The sequence below is a fragment of the Lynx rufus genome, unplaced genomic scaffold, assembly GCF_022079265.1.
Source record: "Lynx rufus isolate CCGP_SWC_20201006 ecotype Redwood Valley unplaced genomic scaffold, mLynRuf1.p SCAF_3, whole genome shotgun sequence".
Classification (NCBI taxonomy): domain Eukaryota; kingdom Metazoa; phylum Chordata; class Mammalia; order Carnivora; family Felidae; genus Lynx; species Lynx rufus.
Genome location: NW_025814845.1, coordinates 151,484,914 through 151,508,141, shown reverse-complemented (window position 1 = coordinate 151,508,141; position 23,228 = coordinate 151,484,914). Strand labels below are relative to the sequence as shown.

Here is a 23,228-nt window from a genome sequence, read left to right as displayed (position 1 = left end):
TGCTAAGCCACCCAGTGTGTGATATTGTGTTTTAGCAGCCTGAATTAAGACACACCTGTATACTTGATTGTGCTTACTGGTTTCCATGTGTTTCCCCTTACTGTCCTGGGAGTATGACCTACTTGAAAAATAAGCCTTGGGGTACCTGGCTGTCTCAGTCAGTTAAGCGTCTGACTTCAGCTCAGGTCATGATCTCATGGTCCGTGAGTTCAAGCCCTGCATTGGGCTCTGTGCTGACAGCTTGGAGCCTGGAGCCTGCTTTGGATTCTGTGTTTCCCCCTCTCTCTGCCCCTCCTCCACTTGCTCTCTTTCTCTCTCTCTGTCTCTCTCTCTCTCCAAAAATAAATAAATATTTTAAAAATATTAAAAAAAAAGAATGTGTCTTATTTCTGAATCTCAGTACCTAGTACCTTGCCTGAAACAGGACAAAATGGATGGATGGGTGGAAGGCAGGAAAGCACACGATTAGAAAGAAGGGCCTTTTAACTATTTTTCCAGTGATTTTAACTATTTCTTTCAAACACTCTGCAGATCTTTCCCCTTTTGCAGTACCCCAGTGGCTGTGAGCTCAGGAGATACAAGATAATGCTGAAAGCCTGATTTTTCCAAAGTTAAGTTCAGAACTCAAGAGTGAGACGTTGCTTTGGAAAGCTCTTCATGGGTAGGGGCAGGTATAGGAGAATTCACTCAAAGAGTTTTTCCCTTTCTTGGGTTTGTTTTCCACTGAAATTAGCAGAGTTAAAATTTTCATTAGGAAGATACTTCTGCTAAAAAATGTAATAAAGAGTTGAAAGCTAGCACATTTCTCCCCACATAAAAATGGATTTTGATTCTCTCTTTGGATTTTTCTGTGTGACTTTTACTGCATGGGTATCTGAGGGAAGAGTATTATTTAATGCTTTTCAGGGGATGAAGAGGGTTGTGCCTAGAGTATCTTGTGTGACATCATTTATTAATTTTATTTCAAACTAGTAATTCTGAAACATTCCAAGATTCTTAAAAGTTGTAAAAATGAAAGTGCTTATCACCTACATATTTTTTTATACTCAACAAAGTGTTTTACAGGTTTCATCTCATTTACTCCTCACAACAAACCCATAGTTTAGGTCCTTATAATCCTTATTTTACACATGAGGTTTGGAGCTCAGAAAGATTAGGTAATTTACATAAAGCATGTCAGTGGCAGAGTCAGACTTAAAAAACAAGGTCTTGTTGCTCTGAGTCCTAGGCTTCTTATGAGAGATTTAGTGAACAGGTTTTTCTCACATGTGAATTACTGTTTTGTGTTCCTAACATAAACCAATGGAGGTTGAAAGAAATGATGAAAAATTTAATGATGCTAAACATCTGTAAATGCAATGTATTAAAAATAACGAGAACAGAAAATCCATAGTTCTACAGGTTTTTCTAGTTGCTGAGCATCAAATCATATTTCCCAGTGAGCTATCTGTTTCCAAATTTTAAGCTCCTATTCTTCTAATAAGCCTCTTCATCAGTGAACTGAAAGGTACACGCATTGGATTTAACCAAACACACACACAAGGATGTCAATACATAGGCATGGTTTTAAGATATTAATATCTCCTCCTCAGGATGAATTTTGATGGAAAAAAAATTCAGTCAAATTAACACTGTTGTTCATGAGTATACCAGAGCATTAATGCCTTATCCAGTATCACTCAAAATTCAAGAGTGTCTGCATAAAAGCTTTGATATTTTCTCTCTATCCCCTACTGTATCACTTTAGCACTTTCTTGTCTTCCTTCCTGGCCAGGCAGGGGTTTAGCCAGAGTGACTGGGAGGAGAGCATGCATTGGTTCTGATGTGGGGAGATGTCAGTTTTGTTAGAACATCCAAGAAGAGTGGGGATCAGAAGGTCAGGGCTGTAAATTCAATCTTTAAGACTTGAAGATGGCAGCTGTAACAGTGTGAATAATTCCCATCTTTCCAATGGATGAATAGTCAGTTTGTGTTAGTGCAAAGGGGAAAGGTGCGAGGAGTCTGGAGCAGAGCTGTGGATAATACCCACTATGTTACTCCTCTTTATAGCTGTCTGGGGTGAGTTGGGGACAGCCCAAATCTGCACAAAGAAAACAAGGACAACACTGACAGGAGCCCTATTGGTAATTAGCAGGTGATCAACTTAGAATTTAATTCAAGGGATCGTGGCTTCAGGGAAGGACTTATAAACCCCTATCCTGGATTGTAGTAGTAGTATAACCCATAATTACATAAAGAATGCATGGATTGTTTTTTACAAAAATGCATTGCCTTACATACTTGCCTAGAAATGACAGTCATGTGCATCTTTTCCGCTCAACCACACAATTTTATGGAATCTCCCAGATGTCTCTACCCCGTAGGTTGTCATGTCACTACAAGAGAAGCTCTAAATGTGGATGTAAATCTAAATGTTTCATTGTGCACTCTTCTATCAGACTATCTGTGAAAATATGATCAGTGGAAGAGACTGTTGTTATACAGTTTCCTTGGAATAATTCTTAACTATTCCCATCTTGTTTGCTAAAAAGCCAGTTTTTATTCATAAGCAACAATTCCTCATAATCCTAGGATAATTCAAGGATCTTCATCCAAATGCAGAGATATTTGTTGTCTTCAATGTACAAGGCATATGGAATCTTAGCAAAATTTGTTGAAAAATATACATAAATCACACCTGCATGTTCTCTTTTACTCACATACTAGTTTATCTTCCAAAAGAAAGGAAACTTGAATCGATTTAACCAACTCCACATGAAGACCCTACTGTTGTTCATCTTGTGCTGACTGGAGATGGGTCAGATTTTACTAAAAATCAGGCATCCAGCAATCTTTTTCTTCATGGAGAATATTTCAGAGGGGACAACAATGCTCCATCATGGCATTGTGCACAAAAGGATGTGAAGTAGTCATGCAAGAAAAGCCTTACTTATAAGTGAAGGAGGGAACATTGAAGAAGACAAAGAAAAAAATATTGCCACTGTGCCATTCTGGAATGTATATTTATCCAGTGTCTTAAATTATACTAGAATGTGGAACCCTGGGGTTTGCTTTTATTCATTGCTGTATCCTCAGCATCTGGAAAAGTACTTGACACATATTAGGTGCTTAATAAATAATACTGTAACAGTACTTATATAGCATATCCTATAAAAATATTTACACTGTAATACTTATATATTGTATAGTATAATAACCATACCATGATACTTATGTAAGTATATAACTTATACAGAAATAGGTATTCTAATGTGGTATTACACAGTGCTTATTGGAGGCATGGGCTGGCTTATTATATATTATTAAATTAATATTTTGGTGTCATTGGTATTGGCTCTTTAAGCCACTAATTAGTTCCTGGTCCCCACGTGGCCTTTGTGTATCAAGGTGAGGGTGGGACTCTGAGGGTGAGAGAATGGAATTTCTAGGAAGTCAGCCAAGCTGGTGTGTGAACAAATAGGTGCCAGAAATACCTTCCACCCCATGCACAAGTGCACATGTTACACACCATAGATAGCCATAGGCTTGACCCTAAATCCTGCTAGTTTGTTATTATTTAGACCTCTGTTTTTAGCTTGTAGTTTTGATCATGAATTCTAGCTTGTCAATTCATTTACCGCCATAGTGAACCTTTGGTGTCTTCAGCTACTGCCCTTCCCTCTACTAGTCAAACGTATTAGCTCATTGGCAGCTTTTTCCTAGAGTTCTTAAGAAACATGATTTTATTTACGTTTGAATTAAAATTTTATTTACAAAGGAAAAAGCACTTTGACTAATTGGTTTGGACTACAGTATTGATTGCAGGGCCTTGGGTCACAAGATATAAACTCATACATTCTTCATGCAACAAATATTGATGGAAGTGTATCCATCAGTCTGATGCTATACCAGGTACTATGTCTGTAAGGCTCTGCCCTCTGGAAGGCTCACAGACGAGGAAGAGGGACAACCACATAATAACAATGTAGCATGATAAAACCTCTAAGAGAGAGACCTGCCCAAAGGAGTCAGTGATTGGCACAGCTGTAAGGAACACTCAGGGAAACTTCTGTCGAGTGAAGATGCTTCAACTAAGTCTTGAAGGTTGGATAGGAGTTCAGTGTAAAAGTGTGTGCATCCCGGGAGAGTTGGGGGCAGGTGGAGGAAGCATTGTACACTACAAACCTCAGAAACGGCAGAGTCAGGTTTTCCTCAACACATTATTGGAATTAAAAATGTTGCTGATGTGTTACACAAAACCTTGAAAATATCTGAGCAAACTCTAAACTCTTGCTACTCAAAATGCCGTCTGGTGGTCAGTACCACCCATGAGCAGATTAGAAATACAGAATCTCACTCAGGCTCACCATAGACCTACCAGACCAGAATTGCATTTTAACAGTATCCCCAGGTAATTCACATATACGTTAACATCTGTAAGTACAAAGCCAAAGCTGTTCTTTTTGGAAGATTGAATCTTCTGTCAGAGGAGTTTTGGGCACTTTTAAAACTGAAACTGATAATTGAATAATGCAGTAAACATGTGTGAAGTTCATTTTGACAACAGCATGGAAATCTATAGGAGATCTATAGTAAGCCTGTGGCTGTTTAACTTTGGGGACTAAATTTTTCAGTTAGAAATTGATCACTATCTACACTTTAGCTGCTGTGAAGGGGTGGAAAATGGGCTAGGCTCACCTCTTTTCCTTTAATGAAAAGGCTCACGTTTTCCTTTGATTGGATGGATGACCTTAGGCAAACTCTTCAAACTCACTGAGCCTCAGTTATTTCATCATTTATAGGCATCTCCTTATTTGCCAAGTGAGGGACCATGGTACCTGCCACACAGGTGTCTCAGTAGGATCCAAAGAAATAATGTGTGGCACAATGCTTTGCAAGTGATGAATGGAATAGGTTATGATTTAAATATCTGCATAGAAAAATACATATTTGTAGAGCATTTACTATGATCTAAGACCTACAATAAACTTACCTAAGTTCAAATATATTTGTTGTAATTAAAATAAGCAAAGCAAAACAGATATATTTCATGCTTGTTTAAGGAGAGTAGTGTCAAGAGGAAATTAAAATAAGCACTTAGTAATATATGCACCCCTGTGTTATTGCAGTGTTATTTATAATAACCAAGATATGGAAGCAATGTTAAGTGTTAATTGATGGATAAATGGATAAATGTTTTATATATATATATATATATATATATATATATACACACACACACACTATATACACACACACACGCAGACATATATACACATGTGTATATATGTGTGTGTATGTATATATATATATATATATATATATATATATGTAATGGAATATTACTCAGCCATCTAAAAGAATGAGATCTTGCTATCTGTGACAACAGGATTGGGCCTAGAAGATATTATGCTAAATGAAGTAAGTAAAACAGAGAAGGACAAAAACCATATGATTCACATATTTGTGGAGTCTAAAAACCAAAACAAAGGAACAAACAAAACGCAGAAACAGATCCGTAAATACAGAGAACAAACTGATGGTTCCCAGAGGGGAGGTGTTGTTGGAGATGGGTGAAAAGTGGTGAAGAGGTGCAAGCTGCCAGTTATGGAATGGATAAGTCAAGGGCATGAAAGGTACAGCATAGGGAATATAGTCAAAGGTGTTGTAATAGTGTTGTATGATGACAGATGGTAGGTACACTTGTGGTGAGTGTAGCATAAGGTTAAGACTTTGTCAAATCACTAAGTTCTATACATGAAACTAATATAACATTGTGTGTCAACCATACTTCATTAAAAAAAAAACAACAAGCACTTAGTACATGAATCATAGAAAACTTGTGACACTGGCCTTGTTGCTCAGTCTACTCCAGTAATCCTTTCTGATCTCCACTTTCCCAGGCATGCGCCAAGGCAATGACCATGGTTCTCAATACCGCTCAGCCATCTATCCAACCTCTACCAAGCACCTGGAGGTGGCCCTGAGATCTAAAGAAGACTACCAGAAGGTAGGGTCTCCTCTTGCTCCCAGATGCCCACTGTTGGCCCCCACCAAGTCAGACCCCACCTGTAGAGGGAGAGTCTGGTTGTTTTCACCTGGCACTGTTCTATTTACATAGTTTTTGGAAATGTCTGTCATCTTCTGCTCTATAAATATGCTACATCATATTTTAGGAGTAGGCCCTTGTTCATTTCTCATAAAATCAACTCATCCAGATGAATATGTATCTTCTTTTCTCTCTCTCTCTGCCTCTATCTCTTGCTGGATCTCATTTTTTCTTTCTTCTGTCTATAATTATTTGTTCAGGATGCTGTAACAAAGTACCACAGACTACCACAGACTAGGTGTCTTAAGCAACAGAAATGCATTGTCTCATGGTTCTGGAGGCTGGAAGTCCAAAATCAAGGTGCTGGCTCTGCTGAGTCAGTTCCTGCTGAGGCTTGCTTGCCACAGAGGGCTCTGCCCCAGGCCCCTTTCCTTGGCTTATAGATGGCTGTCTTCTCCCTGTGTCTTTTTTACATTGTCTTTCCTCTATCATATCTGTTTCTGTGTCCAAATTTCCCCTTGTTTTGACAATTCCAGCCATAGTGAATTATAGTCCAACATAATGCTCACATTTTAACTTGATTACCTCTGTAATGACAGTATCTCCAAATAAGCTTACATTCTGAGATACTGGGGGGGGGGGAATTTCAACTTATCTTTTTTGGGGAACACGGTTAAACCCAGAATACTCATTCTTTCTTGCTATTAACAGGAGATTAAATTATAATAAAAACACTTCTCAGAAATATAGATACTACATCATGAAATAATTATTTTTACTATTGTATAATACTTAAAAAAATCCAATAGAGTTTTGGTTTCTTTTAAAAGTAACTTGAGGGGCGCCTGGGTGGCGCAGTCGGTTAAGCGTCCGACTTCAGCCAGGTCACGATCTCGCGGTCCGTGAGTTCGAGCCCCGCGTCAGGCTCTGGGCTGATGGCTCGGAGCCTGGAGCCTGTTTCCGATTCTGTGTCTCCCTCTCTCTCTGCCCCTCCCCCGTTCATGCTCTGTCTCTCTCTGTCCCAAAAATAAATAAACGTTGAAAAAAAAAAAAATAAAAGTAACTTGAGTTGCTTTAATTCTTAGAACTTTGTGATATTGTTCACATTTTAATTATTGTTATATTTTCTTATTTAGATTTATGCTTAACAATGAGGCCATTAGCTACTGTAATGCTGGTCTATTTTAGTATTAATATGAAAAGTCTGATGTGTAACAGTTCCCAGCAATCTGTGGGATCTCCATCTAACCCCCATGGTGGCAAGGTGGCAGTGAGGAGGAGAGAGAGACAAGAGTGTATCTACTGATAAAAAAGTAGCAGGACATGAAGTTCATGGTCAGTTCAACTCTGGAAAGCAGAGAAGGCTAAGGGAGATGCTGATAGGGCTTTATTTATTTTCAGCACACCTCCTCCCTCCAGGGCTATGATGTATGCTTGGGGATAATAGTCAGCAGCCTCTGGGATGGCTCTCAGTGGTCTCTGCCCTTGTGTAAACCCCTCTCCTTGAGTGTGGGCTAAATTTAATGACTCACTCCCAATGAATGACAGAAGTGGTGTGATGTTACTTCTGAGATGAGTTTATTAAAAGATCCGGGCTTCCATCTTGGAGGCCCTCTCTCATTGTCTCTTGGATCACTTGCCCTAAGGGAAATGAGCTGCCATGTTGTGAGGCAGCCCTGTGTAAAGGTCCCTGTGGCAAGGGGCAAAGGCTTCCAAGAACGACATGAGTAAGCTTAGAAGCTCCTCAGCCCCAGTCAAGCTTACTGGTGGGACAGCATCTCCAGTTGACAGTTGGACTGCAACCTCATGAAAGGTCTTAAGCCAGAGGCACCTAGCTAAGCAGTGCTACAGAAACCACAAGATAATAAGCTTTTGTTGTTTTAAGTTGCTAAGTTTTGGAATAATTCATGTATAATTATATTGCCATTCTCAAAAGCTTTTCACCGCAAATTATCCTTTCTTATGTCTCTTTTCATCATGACTTTTCTGATAATCGTGGGCTTACCTGGGCATATGTGGTAGTGGTTAAGCATGTAGCCTCTAACACCAAGTAGTCTTAATTCATATGTCAGCTGTGGAACTTTTTATCAAGTCACTTAGAAAACTGTATATCTTACTTAACTCAAACAAACCTGTAAGGATGAGAGACCTCATTATTATCCTATTTCAGATGCCCAGAGTCATAATGTTAAGTCAGTAGAGTAACTAGAATTACAGAAAAACAAACCAAATGCAGGGAGATGAGTCGGACAGCTGATGCAGGGCTCTAGGACAGAAACAATAGGAGCCTTCTCTAGGGTGCTGCCAGTCAGAGTGGAATAAAGGATATTTAGGAAGTAAAATAATAGATCTTGGAACTTGATTAGAAGTGGAGAAAAAGTGAGTGGGAGGAGTCCAGGGTAATTTATAGGTTTCTGGCTTGTGATATTGTATATGAAGGTATGGAGGTGCAGAGGTGGATTTGTTGTGAAGGTAAGTTAAGTCTGAGCATGTGGAGTTTAAGGTACCTGTGATCTGGGCATCCAGGTGGTTTTTAGGAGAAGACGTGGGTTGTTCCTTCCTTGTAGGGAGGGTTGTTGTGACTGTTAACTGGGTTAATGCTTATATGGCATATGGCTTCACACATAATAAGTGCTCAACAAATGGTAGCCCTTATTATTATTGGGAGTTATCAATTTGGTTAGTGAAGCCCTAGTTGCTGGTACAGTCACTTCGGGGAAGTGATAAGAGATGAGAGGAGAAAGCTCAGGACTGGTGGAATACCAACATTTGAGAGGTTGGGTAGGGAAATGCCTATGGCAAGCAAATGACATGATATTCTGGTGTTCACAGTGAGGATTTTAAGTTCCAAAGGTCAATGCCTTCCAGGTGATGATGAAGAAGTTAACATGATTTTTTGGTTTCTGCCCCAACATAGTTTCTTACCCTTAGCTGTGAGTGGAGCCCATGTTGATTTAGATAACTGATACACATAGGAAATAAAATGTAGATATTAAATATTAATACACTTTTAATAATTTCTCCATTATTTTTGTAGATTTGGGGAATATTAATGCTATATTCTAGATAGTTTTTCTAACCACATGCTTTTTGGGTGTTTTGTACCTAAGCATATGGGATACACATACATGTACACATTTTTGCTTGGTTTTTAAAAGTAGGGTCTTTTTTTTTATAAAGATTGGGGTCTTCTGTCCTCCCAGTATCCAAATACCCATTGCTGTTAATGTAACCACATATAATTGCTTTATTATCAACTCAGAGAACAAATACTCTCATGTTTCTTTTATTTTACCACATAAATAAAAGTGGCCCTGCATCCCCCCGATAGATGAGTGGCAAGTCCAGTACTTGTCTCCTGGCTAACTGGCTAAAACCCAGAGAGTCTTGACTCTAGACCAGCACCTCCAGTACAACTTTCTGCCATGATGGCCAGTGGTCTCTTCTGTACTCTCCAGTACAATAGCCACTAGCCACATGTGGCTATTGAACATTGAAGTGTGGTTAATGTGACTGAGAGCTGAGTGTTTTGTTTTGTTTTATTTTAATTTAATTAATTTAATTTAATTTAATTTAATTTAAATAGCCATGTGTGGCTAGTGGCTACCTGATTAGACAGCATAGCAGTCTATGAGGGGTGTGTGTATCTATGTTGAAGGGAGCATGGGGCATGCCAGTCTGGCTCCCTGGCTGAGGACTCAATATTCCAAGCCTTCTGCTCTTGTGTTGGCTTATTACAAGAGCATGGGACTGCCATGGAGCACAGTCCTCATGGCCATCAGAGATGCTGCACCAGGAACTGCTCCCTCCCTTTCTTTTTGGAGATACACAGCATGAGGGTCAGGTAGTTTTCCTTTCAGTCACCACAGGAAGGAGCTGAATACTGAAAGCCACAACCCTGGGGACCTTGGCTGAGCTCAGTCAAGTGCAGTGCAGAGGTGTCTTTCCATTCTTGATACAGTCCTTGCCCAGGAGTCCTGGGTCAGGATTTATCCTTCTGTCCCACCTTGAGCACCAGGAACTACTGTCTCCTTTCCCCCTTTTCAGATCTATACCATGAGGGGTCAAGTCATTTTCCATTTTGGGAACCAAGAATGAAGACCCTCATTGTGTCACCTTCCTTGGTGAACAGTAGGGCTAATTGCATATACCTGCACTCGGTGACCACTATAATTTTTATCTTAGTCCAGATCCCATGGAAAACAGAGCCTGTGGCAAAGGCTTGTGTGTGAGGACTTACTTGGGAGTGTGGTGCCATGGAGGAGGAGTAAGGGGCAGGGAGCCTGGAAAAGAAAAAGAGGGAGAACCAATATAACTCGGTCACTGTACTATCAGTGATGGGTTGTTTGGTCCCTGTGAAATGACCAGTCCTTCTGGGAGAAGAAGGGAAGCATATGTCTGTTGGATGCCATTCCCCACGGGTTCACTCTGTGCTTCTGGGTCCCACGTGGGTGGACTTAGGAGACTATGTCCCTGCAGCAGGAGGCAGGAGGCACATGGCATGAGTGTGAAACAAATCGCTGGAGGGCTCACCTGCATAAAACGAATCAGAGTCCATCCAGAGCTGAGCACTGCAGTGGGAACTGGAGGAGAGACAGGTGAGGCTGAGAGGATCTGAGCTGGTGCATGAGAGGTGGCTGATGCGACCGTCTACAGAGGGTCCTTTAGCCACTCCACCTCATCCGGGCCAGGCAGCTGACCGACTACAAAGCCTTGAGGATGATCTACCATGATTTTGTGCTTTCTGGCACCTCTGTTAGAGCAGAGAAAGAAAAAGACTTTTATTTTTCAACAGACATCCTGTTACAAGCAGATAGTTATATACTATACCATTACATGTGTAGTGTATATATTTACATATCGTATATGTATGTAGCTATATAATGACGATGCTGCTGCTGCTGATAGACAGCAACACCAGAACCAACTGAGTGCTTACTCCATGCTCATTACTATTTTAAACACTTTATATAAATGAAGTCATTTGTATATCTCTGACTCTATCTATATACATACATAGATATAATGGATATGTTTAGATATAGGTATGCATGTATCTCTTAGTACCGTTATGTAGAATTGTATATATTCATGTGTTTCTTGTTCCTAGTTTTGAAAGTTGTATAAATTTCTAACTGTCCATTCAGTTGGTATAATTGATAATATACACACCAAAAAAAAAATCACTAATTTGCAGTGCATGTCAGAGGTGATATAATTAGCTTTTGCACCATAAAGAACTTGATCTGTGCTTTTGAATTTACCTTTAAAAGTAAATGGTTGCTAATAGATCCCACAAAGCAGGAAGAGAGTCTCAGATATCACCAGTTGCCTTAACAGGTGAGTAAAGGAGAGGAGAAAGCTAAAGAGTTGACTCCTGGAACCTGGAATTGGCTTTCCTGGGTTTTCTACCTAAGGTAACCTTGCACAAATTCCTGAAACAACAAGGTGTTTAATCTAGGGAGAGTCATTTCTTAACAGTACTAGACTGAGGTCTAGGATTTGTAATCTCATCACAAAAATATAGGTTTATTTCTGAGATTGGAAGATTCTGCACATGACTCATTCCATGCATTTTATGTACACTCATTTCCCCTTTAAGAGTTGGCATTTCCAGCCCTGTCATTACATTCTGGGAATTCATCTTATTTGAGTCCTGGTGGGACCCCTATGCACTAACTATAACATTGACTTAGGTTACTAATTTAATAGTCTTCACTAGTTTGCCCCCAGTGACCCCTAGTAACCAGCTTCTTCAGCAACTTCTTTATACTTGGAGTTTAGAGTGACAGTATTGCTTACCACGGAGCAGCCATTTGAACATAAAATTAGCTGATTTTATCACAGGGACCAATTGTTGAGCTAATTAGATGTGCAGTACTGCTGATGAGCCAGAAACCCAAAGTGATTTTCCATCTAAACTGTGGTTTTCTGCAAAGTTGGCTGGGTTGTAGATACCAGACTCACCAACAACCTTAGGAAAGGAAAAATGGCTGAGGAAGTTTGTGAATTTTCATTCTTAAAGGAGTCTGGAAAACCTTACAGAAGGGGATCTGAGTGAAAATCAAACATCACACTGGATTCATTGACCTTGGAAGTGCTGGATTCTGTTCACAGAGTAGGACAGCTGCTTCATGTTCTTCATGAGCTGAAGACTTCACACAAAATATGGGGGGGGGGTGAAGACTACATTAGCTTTTCTTAACTGCATTTTCATATTTTTTTCCTTGAGTTTCGTGATGGAATTATTTCCTCATGGTCTTAAGTGGAGATAATCTAATGTATTATTAATTGCCTTTGGATTATCAAATATAGACAGCTTATCTCCCAAGTGGACCTGTCATGACATGTGCTAATATTCCAAACTGAAACATGGCCTCTTGTGGGGGAGGTGGGTGTTCAGATGCAATTCTCATATCCTGAAAATGCAACTCTTCCTCATTTAGGAATCAAATCTTTTGATCACTGATAAGTTTTGTTTCTTGAAATTTGATAGAGAATTAAAAAGTCTGAAGATAGTTTTCCTGGTCACATGACCTCTCTCTTTCTCAACCTCTCAAAACTTCATGAACAGCCTTTCCTCTGGATAACCTTTTTGGATGAATGCTAAATTATCAACCATGTGCCAAATATAAAAATAGTGTTTTAAAATCTGTTTCTATCAGTCTCTCAGTCTGTTTGTTCATCCATCCATCCACTCACCCACCCACCTATCCATTCATCTGTATCTTCAACATAGCTATAATCTCCAAGTATTTGCCATATTTTATCTTAAATTTCAGTTATCCTGTAGTCTGTCATCTGTCATCTATACTCCATATAGTGTCATTTTAAAGAAAAGTACTCAAAGTGAAAGATTAAAAACAGTATGCAATGATTGGATTACACCAGCATTTTTTAGGTTTGCTTCAGCTTTGATTATTTAATTTTCTTTCCCAAATTTTGAAATCATAGTAGAATTTTGTTCAGGTCTGATTATTCAGTTTTCTTCCCTGAGCACTTAGGCTATAGCCAGATAGTCAGTGACTGCCCATGCTCTCCAGTTAAGCCCTGACAAGTTGTGATTTGGCTGCTCAGTGTGTGTGCATGTGAGAGAGAGAGAGAGGGAGAGAGAGAGGGAGCAGATTTCGTTTCCAAATAACCTATCTACCTGTGCTACCAATTAAATTTTTGCTTCTTTTCTCTAGCATAGTTTAAATGCCATCATCTTTATACTGCTGACTCAAAATTTCTGGGCCAGAACTACTCCCTGGGCTATAGATCCCCATATTCCACTGCCTACTTGTTAATTCTCCTTACTTGTCAGCATAATCTTTCCTAAACTGGGAGGCTTGATTCCCACCCCTCCCCCCACACCATAACAAGCCCCACAGCTTTTTTCTGACACCGCCCCCAACCCATTGCCTGCCTTCCCAGCCATCATCTTCTAACTTGCTTAAGCAAGATCTCTATGAGTCCTCACTGATTCACCCTTTCCCTTACTCCTCACCTCTGGTTAATCAGATTAACCTACAGTCTGCTTCTCAGATATGTCCCTCCTGTGCCTACTTCTCGCTCATTTTCATATTCACTGTCATAGTCGGGCTACTGTTATCTGTTCCTAGACTACTGGGCTATGTACCTCTCCACTACTAGCCACCCACACAGGGCAGCCAGAACGACTTCCTAAATCTAATTCCAGTCATTTCCTTGCCCTGTGTCAAACTCATCTGTGGCTTCCCTACTACATTGAGAATGAAATCCAAACAATCATTTTGCCATCTTTCCATGAGACATCTTCTAGTCAGAGTGCCTAATTACCATGGTATATCTAAGAATTAACATACAATTCTTGCTCAGAGCTCCAAACCTTCTAATAAAGCTCAAGAACTTCTGGAATTCTGGGGACTTAGGATGAGAACCATGGTCACTCATAGAAAATTTTACGGCTATTCAGTGAACATTATAATAAATGTTTTTATGTTTCTTTGTATTTCAAAGTTAGTTCTTAATGCAGAGTCACCGTTTCCACAAATAGACCAAATCTAGAGGTTTGAGGAATTGCTGCTTTGTCTAGTATGTGTTATATACCAGGAGGAAATAATTATTGAGTTAACCATAGTGTTCTTGACCCCAAAACCTATCTTGAAAACTCTCTTGACAGAAGAAATTACTAAATGTCACATCGTAAAAGAATATTTGGTAAGATTAAGTCAGTGGTTGGTACATAAAACCATCTTCCTTTCTCTAATTTGCCATATCTCTGGCTTTTTGTCTCTGTCTTAGTTACAAATGGCCATTGCAGCTAGTTACCACAAACTTGGTGGCTTAAAGCAACAGAAATTTATCTTCTCATAGTTCCAGAGCCCAGGAGTCTGAAATCAGTTTTGCTGGACCAAAATCAAGGTTTCATCTGGGCTGTGTTCCCTCCAGAGGCTCTCATGGACAATCCCTTTCTTGACTCTACTCCTTTAGTGACTGCTGACATTCCTTGGCATGTGGCCACATCACTCCATTCTCTGCCTCAATGGTCACATTGCCTCCTCCTATTCTGTGTGTCTGATCTTCCTATGCCTCTTTCTTATAAGGACACGATTGTATTTAGGGCCCACCTGATAATACGAGATAATCTCCCTGTCTCCAGATCCTTAGTTTAATCACATCTCTGAAGTCTTTGCCATATAAAATAACATTCACATGTTCCAGGGATCAGGACATCGACATTCGGAGGTGCTATTATTTAGCCTTCCACAGTCTCCAGATTTGGTTTCCAGATTACCACTGTCACGTGTCCAGCCTTAAATGGGAGACTGAAACGGGGAGCTCTTCTCTTCTGGGCTTCTCAGGAGAGTCAAGCCATGTTCATTGAGTGGGCGCCCATCTGGGTTCTTCTGGATCCCGGAGCTAAACACAGAATACACTCAATTCTCCAGAGAGGATGGGGCTTGATCTCTTTCTTAAGGTCCTTGTCTAGTTTTGAAGGGAGATAGACATTCACATAAGCTTTTCCCCTTTCAAATATATCTACCTTCAAAAAAGACCCAACTTCACCCCTATACTACTTACCAAAATAAAGTAACAGACCAAAAATAACACCAGAAAAAAAAATCCTAGGAGCTAGATTTTGGGGACAAAAGTGTGTGTGTGTGTGTGTGTGTGTGTGTGTGTGTGTGTGTGTGTGTAAGTAATCAAAATAATGTTTGAATGGTTGGCAAGAATGTTCTAGTACTCTCTTAGTCACTTAACATCAATGAGTCCTTGACTTCTCTAGTCTTCATTTTAAATTACCTAACAAAATTTCCTCAAAGGTTTATGTAGGAATTAATTGAGACTTTATATATATATATAAAATACTCCTTATTATGGACTGAATGTTTATATAAGTAAATTAATACATCCATCATGCATACTAGCACACATACATACTGCTAGCATGTAGTAGTCAGCCAATATATATTAATTGAAGCTGAGACCCTTCAGTTTTCCAATCCAGAAAACAGGTGTTTTTTTTTTTTTAATTTTTATGTATTTTTGAGAGAGAGAGACAGAGTGCAAGTGGGGAGGGACAGAGAGAGAGAGGGAGACACAGAATCTGAAGCAGGCTCCAGGCTCCGAGTGGTTAGCACAGAGCCCTGTGCGGGGCTCGAAATCACAAACCACGAGAATATGACCTGAGCTGCAGTCAGACGCCTAACCAACTGAGCCACCCAGGCGTCCCCAGAAAGCAGTTTTAATTATGTCAACTCAACTGAAGAAGTTAAATATATTCAATAAATATCCAGTTATGCTATAATCATCATCCTGTAACTGGATCTGATAATTCCCTACCAGGAGGTACAGATCCTTTGTTTCCTTGTAAGCTTCTATAAGGCTGAAAATTTGAAAATATCCTTCCTTCCTTGTTTGACCCCATCTTCCTCAGGAAATTAATACATGAATTACCTTATCAAATATTAACTATGTACTGATTAGTTGCCATATTTGCATTACAGTTGTTTCAAACATAGCTATCTGAAGAAGGAACTCATGAAGTTGGTTATAATAAACTATGCTATACACAGTCACAAAAGTCCTTATGTCATGAATGCTGTCCCTTGTAGAACATTTCGTAGAACTGTCCTAACACTAAACTCTTTGGGGGCCCCTAGTCACCCTTGTTTCCCTTAAGGCCCGGTACTGTGCTTGGCACCTAGTAGCAAATATTTGTTGTCCTGAACTGAAGACATGGAGCAGGATAAAGAAGCCCATTGTTGGGGCGCCTGGGTGGCGCAGTCGGTTAAGCGTCCGACTTCAGCCAGGTCACGATCTCGTGGTCCGTGAGTTCGAGCCCCGCGTCGGGCTCTGGGCTGATGGCTCAGAGCCTGGAGCCTGTTTCCGATTCTGTGTCTCCCTCTCTCTCTGCCCCTCGCCCGTTCATGCTCTGTCTCTCTCTGTCCCAAAAATAAATAAACGTTGAAAAAAAAATTAAAAAAAAAAAAAGAAGCCCATTGTTACCCCTTGTTATGGGCTGGATATTTGTGTTCCTCAGACTTTATATGTTGAAGCACTAACCTCCCAGTGTGACGGAATTTGGAGATGGGGCTTTGGGAAGTAACTAGGGTTAGATGAGGTCATGAGGATGGAACCCCACCATGGGATTAGTGTCCTTAAAAGAAGAGACATTGGAGTGCTCTCTCTCTTTCTCTCCACGTGCACACAAAGAAGAGGTCATGTGCGCCCACAATGAGATGGTAGGCTGTCTTTAAGTCATGAGAAGAGTCCTCACAATGAAATCTCCTCTGCTGGCGCCTCCATCTGAGACTCCCCAGCCTCTAGAACTGTGAGAAATAAAGGTTGTGTTTAAGTGCCCCAGCCTGTGGTTCTTTGTTACAGCAGCCTAAGCTGACAGTTACCTTGGAGGGGTGGGAAGAACCACAGCTTTGGATGAGAACACCTGGCAGCCTTGCTCTACCTTTACCAACCGTGACCTTGGACAGGTCTTTACAGCTCTAGTTCCTTGTCTATAAAATGAGGAGAATAAGAACAGAACTCCTTATAAATCTTGAGTTTTCAGTGCTTTGTGTCATACTACACAAGTGACCCTTGTCCTTATACTGGGAGGTAGTTCAGGATCTGTTCTCCTACCTGCCTTAGGAAGAAACCGGAGCTCAAAAGGCTTTATTCACATTTTCAAAGTGACCTAGATAGTACTTTTATTAGTTATATATTTTTTAATATTCACTTATTTATTTTGAGAGAGAAAGAGCACAGACGTGAGCAGGGGAGGGGCAGAAAGAGAGAGATTGAGAAAGAATCTCAAGCAGGCTCCACACTGTCAGTGCAGAGCCAACGCAGAGCTCAAACCCACGAACAATGAGATCATGACCTGAGCCGAAATCAAGAGTTAGATGTTTAATCAACTGAGCCACCCAGGTGCCCCAGAGTTAGAGTCATTTGATTATGAATGCCTTGCTCAAATTTTGTGTGTGTGTGTGGGGGGGGTATTTGGTAATCTGTCAAGCAGTTTACGAATATCAGGGTTTCATGGGGTGACTCCAGAGATGAGGCTGACTTCATTCTGCTTTTCTAAAGGCCCCCCAATTCCAAACCATTGTGAAAAACATTGGATCAGAGAATCTTCCTTTCTGTCACGAATTGAGAAAGTGTCAAGGTTATTTCTGTGTCTTTGTTTATAGAGAAATGAGTAGGTTATCCATGGTTAGGAGTATCCCTGCTCATTCTATTGTATGCTGTATGCTGTGATGTTAAAACCAGTAACTGCACTAAAAGATTCTGCTTTTACAAAACATCAAAAATCATTCCTCTGCATCAAAGGACCCTGAATAGAGTGGGTATTTTATAGTTTGGGGATTAGCCAGTTGTTGTTCTTCTTTTTAAATTTGTGGTGTTGTTTAAAGTGTGGAGTTATGGGTTTTAAATGTCCATGGAAAGACCCTGAATAATTCATTCACTTACCTTAGTCAAAGAGAAGAATCCCCCTTTGTATGCCCAGCAGTAAAGATGAAATTCCTCTTACACCCCTCTTGTACCTTTGCAGTTATCATTATAGGTATTGTTAAGAATTCTTAATAAGAACTTATGAAATAAATGTTTTAAAAATGCCCATTTCTGGGAGGCAGGCATCTATATTTCCATGTATGCAGCCATAGAGACAGCTAAATCTTTAGCCTTAATGGTTTAGTTGCATCTGGGTGATTATTTTCATTTCCACTTATCACTGTGTGTTAGACTCCCTGTGTATGAGTACAGATTGCCCTTTCTTGCACTGTATTTAGAAATATCTGCATTACCCCTGGGCATTTGTTCATTAATAGGGGGTGGGGAGAGGAAAAGCTTGTAATAATGGGCTTTACATATTATTAAACTGTGTGCATCCGCATTTGGATCCAAATGAAAAATCTGGTTGTGTTACTGCCCTCTGGTGGTTCTGGCCCATTGCTGCAGTGGCAGGAAGTTGCGGCCCCCAGGGCGGAGTTGGGCTTGTGGTGGCAGCTTCCAGGAGCAATGCTGACTGTTGGGCATTGCTGGGCCATCAGTCTTTCATTCACGTTCTGCATTTCATTCAAGTGCACTGCAAGAACCCTACGATTCCACTTACTGGCCAGAATAATGAGAGAAGAAAGCATTCTTGTGAGGACCAAGAAGACATTTTCATTTCAGTGGAGGTATATGTGCAAAATAACCGTGACCTACATAGGACGAGAGTTGAGTGAACTCAAACTTTCCACGGGTTACACTCCTCCTCATCTTTCAAGGCCAGCATGGGAAAATGCAGGGGCTCTCAAAGTGTGACATATGTATCCCTTGTGTTATACAGGATTACTTTAAGGTATATCTAGATGAACCTCTTCAATTTCAATAGTTGCATGTTTATTTTAATATGTACTGGGAAACAAGCGGCGAGTGTTTGAAGTCCACAACTTCATGGACGCCATTGCGTAGACCAGGATATGGTGCCTACATCCACAGCTGCATTCTTTGCAACAGGGTGTCACTTCTGCTCATTGGTTGACAGAGCAAAAGCCCGTGGAGGTGGGTGGTTGACATGGATCACCAGTGGTTCTGCTGCTTGCTTGCGGTATGACCTTTGACTGCCAACCTCTCTAAGCTAGGGTTTCCTGATTTGTTAGGGTAATAGCGACTACTTCTTAGGGTGTTAAGGCATCCTGTGATCTGGTGTATGTGTTGAGTGTGTATCACAGAAGAAGCTGTCTCGTTTCCCCACACCCCAGGACGCTTCTCAGAGCCTGCCTCCCTCCAGGTTCACATCATGCTTTGCCTGCTACACTTATTTCATCTTACCCATTACAAGCGTTTCCACATTTCTTTTCACTCTTGATTATAAGTGGGGCATCCTTTGCAACACTCCCTGTGGCACGTTGCACAAAGCAGCCACCCTGTGAATGAATGTTTGTCAGGGGACTTAAGCACAAGTGCAAAATCATTCTCAGCAACATTTTCCTCCCACGCGTTCGGTGCATTTCATCTGTCAGATTAAGACTGGATCTATACCTTGTCCCTTATGCCTCCCTGATACATGTGGTCTGATAACAGGAACGAGATTAGGTTCCTGCCCATTGGCTGCAAGCAGGGAGGGAAAAAAGGCCTGCAGTGTCTTGTGTTTGCCTGCCACTAATATCCCCTCTTATCTTACCAACTAATATATAGGTTTATTCCGTGCACCCACATGCTCACACTCTACTGGTTAATTTCAGTGGCAGATAAGCGGAAGGCAGTGGAAACATTTTAAATACAGTATTTTATCTAGAATAGGATCTATTTTAGAGACAACAAAAGAGCCTTTGTTACTCAAGCAGGTAGATTTGTAAGGCTTGCCCTGGTTTAGTCTATATAAAATGGCCTTAGGAATGGTAAGATCAGAGAAACTACCCGTGGGGGAGGATAGTAGGAGCCCTCGCATGTTGGTGGTAACAAGAGTGAAACAGGGTTTGTTGTTTGCCTACAGAGGCGGTGCGTTTGCCTTTAAAATTCCTGTGGATTTTATCTCGGCTCCGTGTGGTTCTAAGTTTCCCCAATCCCCCTCCACAGAGCTTCCCAGCCTGTTCCTAAATGGCTGCAGAATGCCCGCTTGCATTTCTGCAGTGAAGGCGATGTTCATTTAGGCTTCAAGAAATCAGAGCTTTCATGTTTGCCATGAAAGCCAGAGAGCCGCAAGCACCTCAGTAGCGGAGATAAAAGGACATTCGTGTTTGTGCATGTGTGTTTAGAACTTAAAGGACAGGGAAAAGAAAGAAAATAGCTGTTACAGCTTTGCACTTACTTCAAAATATGCCTCACTCCCTCTGGTGGGACCATTTAACTCCAAATGCCTCCCCTATCCCCCTCCACCCCCACCACATGCTCCCCACCCCCACCACATTCATCTTGGCTCATGTGACATCTGTTCTGGGCACTGCAGAGCAGTCTTCTCGTTGCCATGGCAGCCGGTGGAGAGAGCCCGCCCATTGGCTGCTCGCTGAGAGGAGGAAAAAAAGGCCCGCAGTGTCAGGGGTCGTGTGCCTAGTGCCTGCCTGCCACTGTTTTCAGTCAGCTGCTGGCTTGGCCACATTAACGGTGCGTGCTGCAGCGGGCAGGGGCCCTCGGGGACCGCCTGCCACAGCTGTGTGCACCGCCGGGCAGAATGGGGGCCCGAGGTCAATGTCATTAGTTTCTCCCTCAAGTGTGAAGTGTGTGAAGGACAAAAGCAGAGCATGTAAGGAAAAGTGGGCTGCTGTTTCCTTCACCTTGAACTCCTCTGAGCTCTTTTCTTCTGTTTGGATTTGGAATTTGGTAAAATGAGCCTTTCTACTTCCAGCCATCCTCATAGTGAGAGGGCCTGAGCCCCAGTTGAGCTGTCAGCATAAAACCTCTATTAGATTCCATTTCCTTGACCATTACCCTGTCACTCTAAAACGAAAAGAGGACAGCATTCCATTTCAAAATGGACACCCGAACCTGATTGTTTCTAAAATCATTTTCCTCTTGTTGGATTCACTTTTGAATTTAACAGTGCAACTAGAATCACGGTTCTGGCGTCAGATACCATGTTCTACATAAGTAGGTGAAGACCAAGTGAATCCGTGCTCCCTCCCAATGCCTGACCTCGCATCTGGCCAGTCAGACAGGTAATAGAGAAGTAACAGCCATGAAAGCCTTCTTGGCTGCCTCCCTTGGGGTTTGAGGTCCCCACTGATGAGTGATGGGAGTGCCTGTGCACCAGCCATACCCAGGGCCTTCAACCTCCAGAGCTGTGTACTAGTTGGGATTTGGCCGTGGCTGGTGACCTTGCCCCCTGGCACCAATACAAACATCACCAGTCAGCATAGTGGAGGGTGGAGGAGGAACTCTTGTGAACATTCTCTCATCTGTGCCTCCCGTGAAGCATGTGAAGTGGTGATTCCAAATCCCTGTTTTATAGGAGGCCGAGTCTGACAATTTCCAAGATCACACAACCTGTAAATGAGTGAGGTCAAGATTCATACTCTGGTTCTTTGCTTGCAAACTATGCATACTTTTTTCCATTCTGTCACACGGCCACAGTAGATTCCTGGACATTGAACACCCCCACTGATTCATACATGGGGAAGTTGGGCTATGATCAGGTCATTCCTCCCATTTCTACTCATGCTTTATTATAATGATTTTACACTTAATAAGAATGTGTCATTAGAGGCGCCTGGGTGACTCAGTCGGTTGAGCGTCCGACTTCAGCTCAGATCATGATCTCGCAGTTTGTGAGTTTGAGCCCCACATCAGGCTCTGTGCCGACAAACTTGGAGCCTGGAGCCTGCTTTGGATTCTGTGGCTCCCTCTCTCTGTGTCCTCCCTTGATCGTGCTCTGTCTCTCTCTTGAAAATAAAATTAAAAATTTTAAAAAAAATGTGTCATTAGTGTTTAATTTGTCAAGATCAAAGGCTAAGGGCTTGAGGAGTTTTATTGTTCCTTCCAGTGGCTGCTTGTGATTATGGTCTGACTGATAGCACTGTATACAGTGCACCATCGCTGAGCAAAAAGGCTCTAGGCTCAGGACAAGGAGGGGATTTGTGCCAGAGCCAGTGAGACCAATTTAAAACTTACTGTTCTCTCTACTTCCTTCTCTCAAACTTATTTTGGTCACTTATTTATTTTGGGATGGTTCGGGCATTATCAAAATAGAAGTATACCACAAAATCATGACAAAGAAGGTCTGTATTATTAATGTCTACCTCTCAGCCACCTTTGTTTATTCCTTTCATCCTGAATCTAGAAATTTTAGGATTTAGTCCCAAATCATTGAAAGGACTAAAGAATAGAAAGAAGCATTATGTCATTTTGCATGATTAAATGAGAGTGCTTTGCGGCTGCATCTTGGCAAAACCAAGACTGACTGTCAGTGATTCACATACTAGTCTTTTCTATCCATATGCTGATCAGAGCCAGCAAAGTTAACAGACATTGGATCAGTTTGGAGCTGAGGCAGGGAGTCTCCAAAAGCTTACTCTCAACTCTAGTATCCTAATGTAGCAACAGCTTATTAAACCTGCTGGTAAACTGAATTCCTTCCTTTCATCCCCCGTACACTGGGTATAGCATCCACTTAGGGGAATTTAAGCAAAAGTAGGAGCCTTTGCTTATCTAGAGATAAGACCTTAGCAAGCATTCAAAAGAATGTACCTTGGTGGCAACAAGAATGCTAAAATATGTCACATCATAACTCAAATGATGCTTTTATTAAAGCCTGAGTAGCGAAGCTACCATAAGGAATATTATGCCCCAAAAGATAGGATGAAGTCTGTAGAGCAAAGATATAGGGACTATATCTTGACTTAAGAACCTACACACAACTGTTCTTCCAATTATACTTTCCATTTGTCAACCTCCCCGCATTCATTGCTAATCCTCCTATTATTGTCCTTGATCAGTATTTATAAGACCATAAGAAACATATAGTGAGAAACAGATTTTAACAATGACTTTTCCAGAGAGAAAAATTGAACAGGTAAAGGCCAGAGAAGTTCCTGATGTCTATTTAAACACCTGGAAGTGAAATCAGTATGAACTCTGGATTGGTTAAGAAATCTCCATGGTCTATGATCATGATTTACTAGAGACACATAGGAATAAGACCATTAGCCAGCAGTACTCCAAGTTTTTCCTTTTTCTCCATTTTCTTATCTATAATTATAGATTCATCTACCTAGAAAAAGTCCTCTAAGTCATTTAGTTCAATGTTATTTAGCCA

The 23,228-nt window shown here is 41.1% G+C and overlaps 1 protein-coding gene across 2 annotated transcripts in view; it reads left to right on the top strand.

Moving 5' to 3' along the window:
- The window catches only part of MSRA (methionine sulfoxide reductase A), a 453,971-nt gene that overhangs the window by 338,717 nt on the left and 92,026 nt on the right, over positions 1–23,228 (top strand). For both annotated transcript variants that reach the window (XM_047091960.1, XM_047091958.1), the window contains one exon: positions 5,883–5,989. In XM_047091960.1, the coding sequence (XP_046947916.1) occupies positions 5,883–5,989 (107 nt within the window). The remainder of the gene's footprint in view (positions 1–5,882; positions 5,990–23,228) is intronic.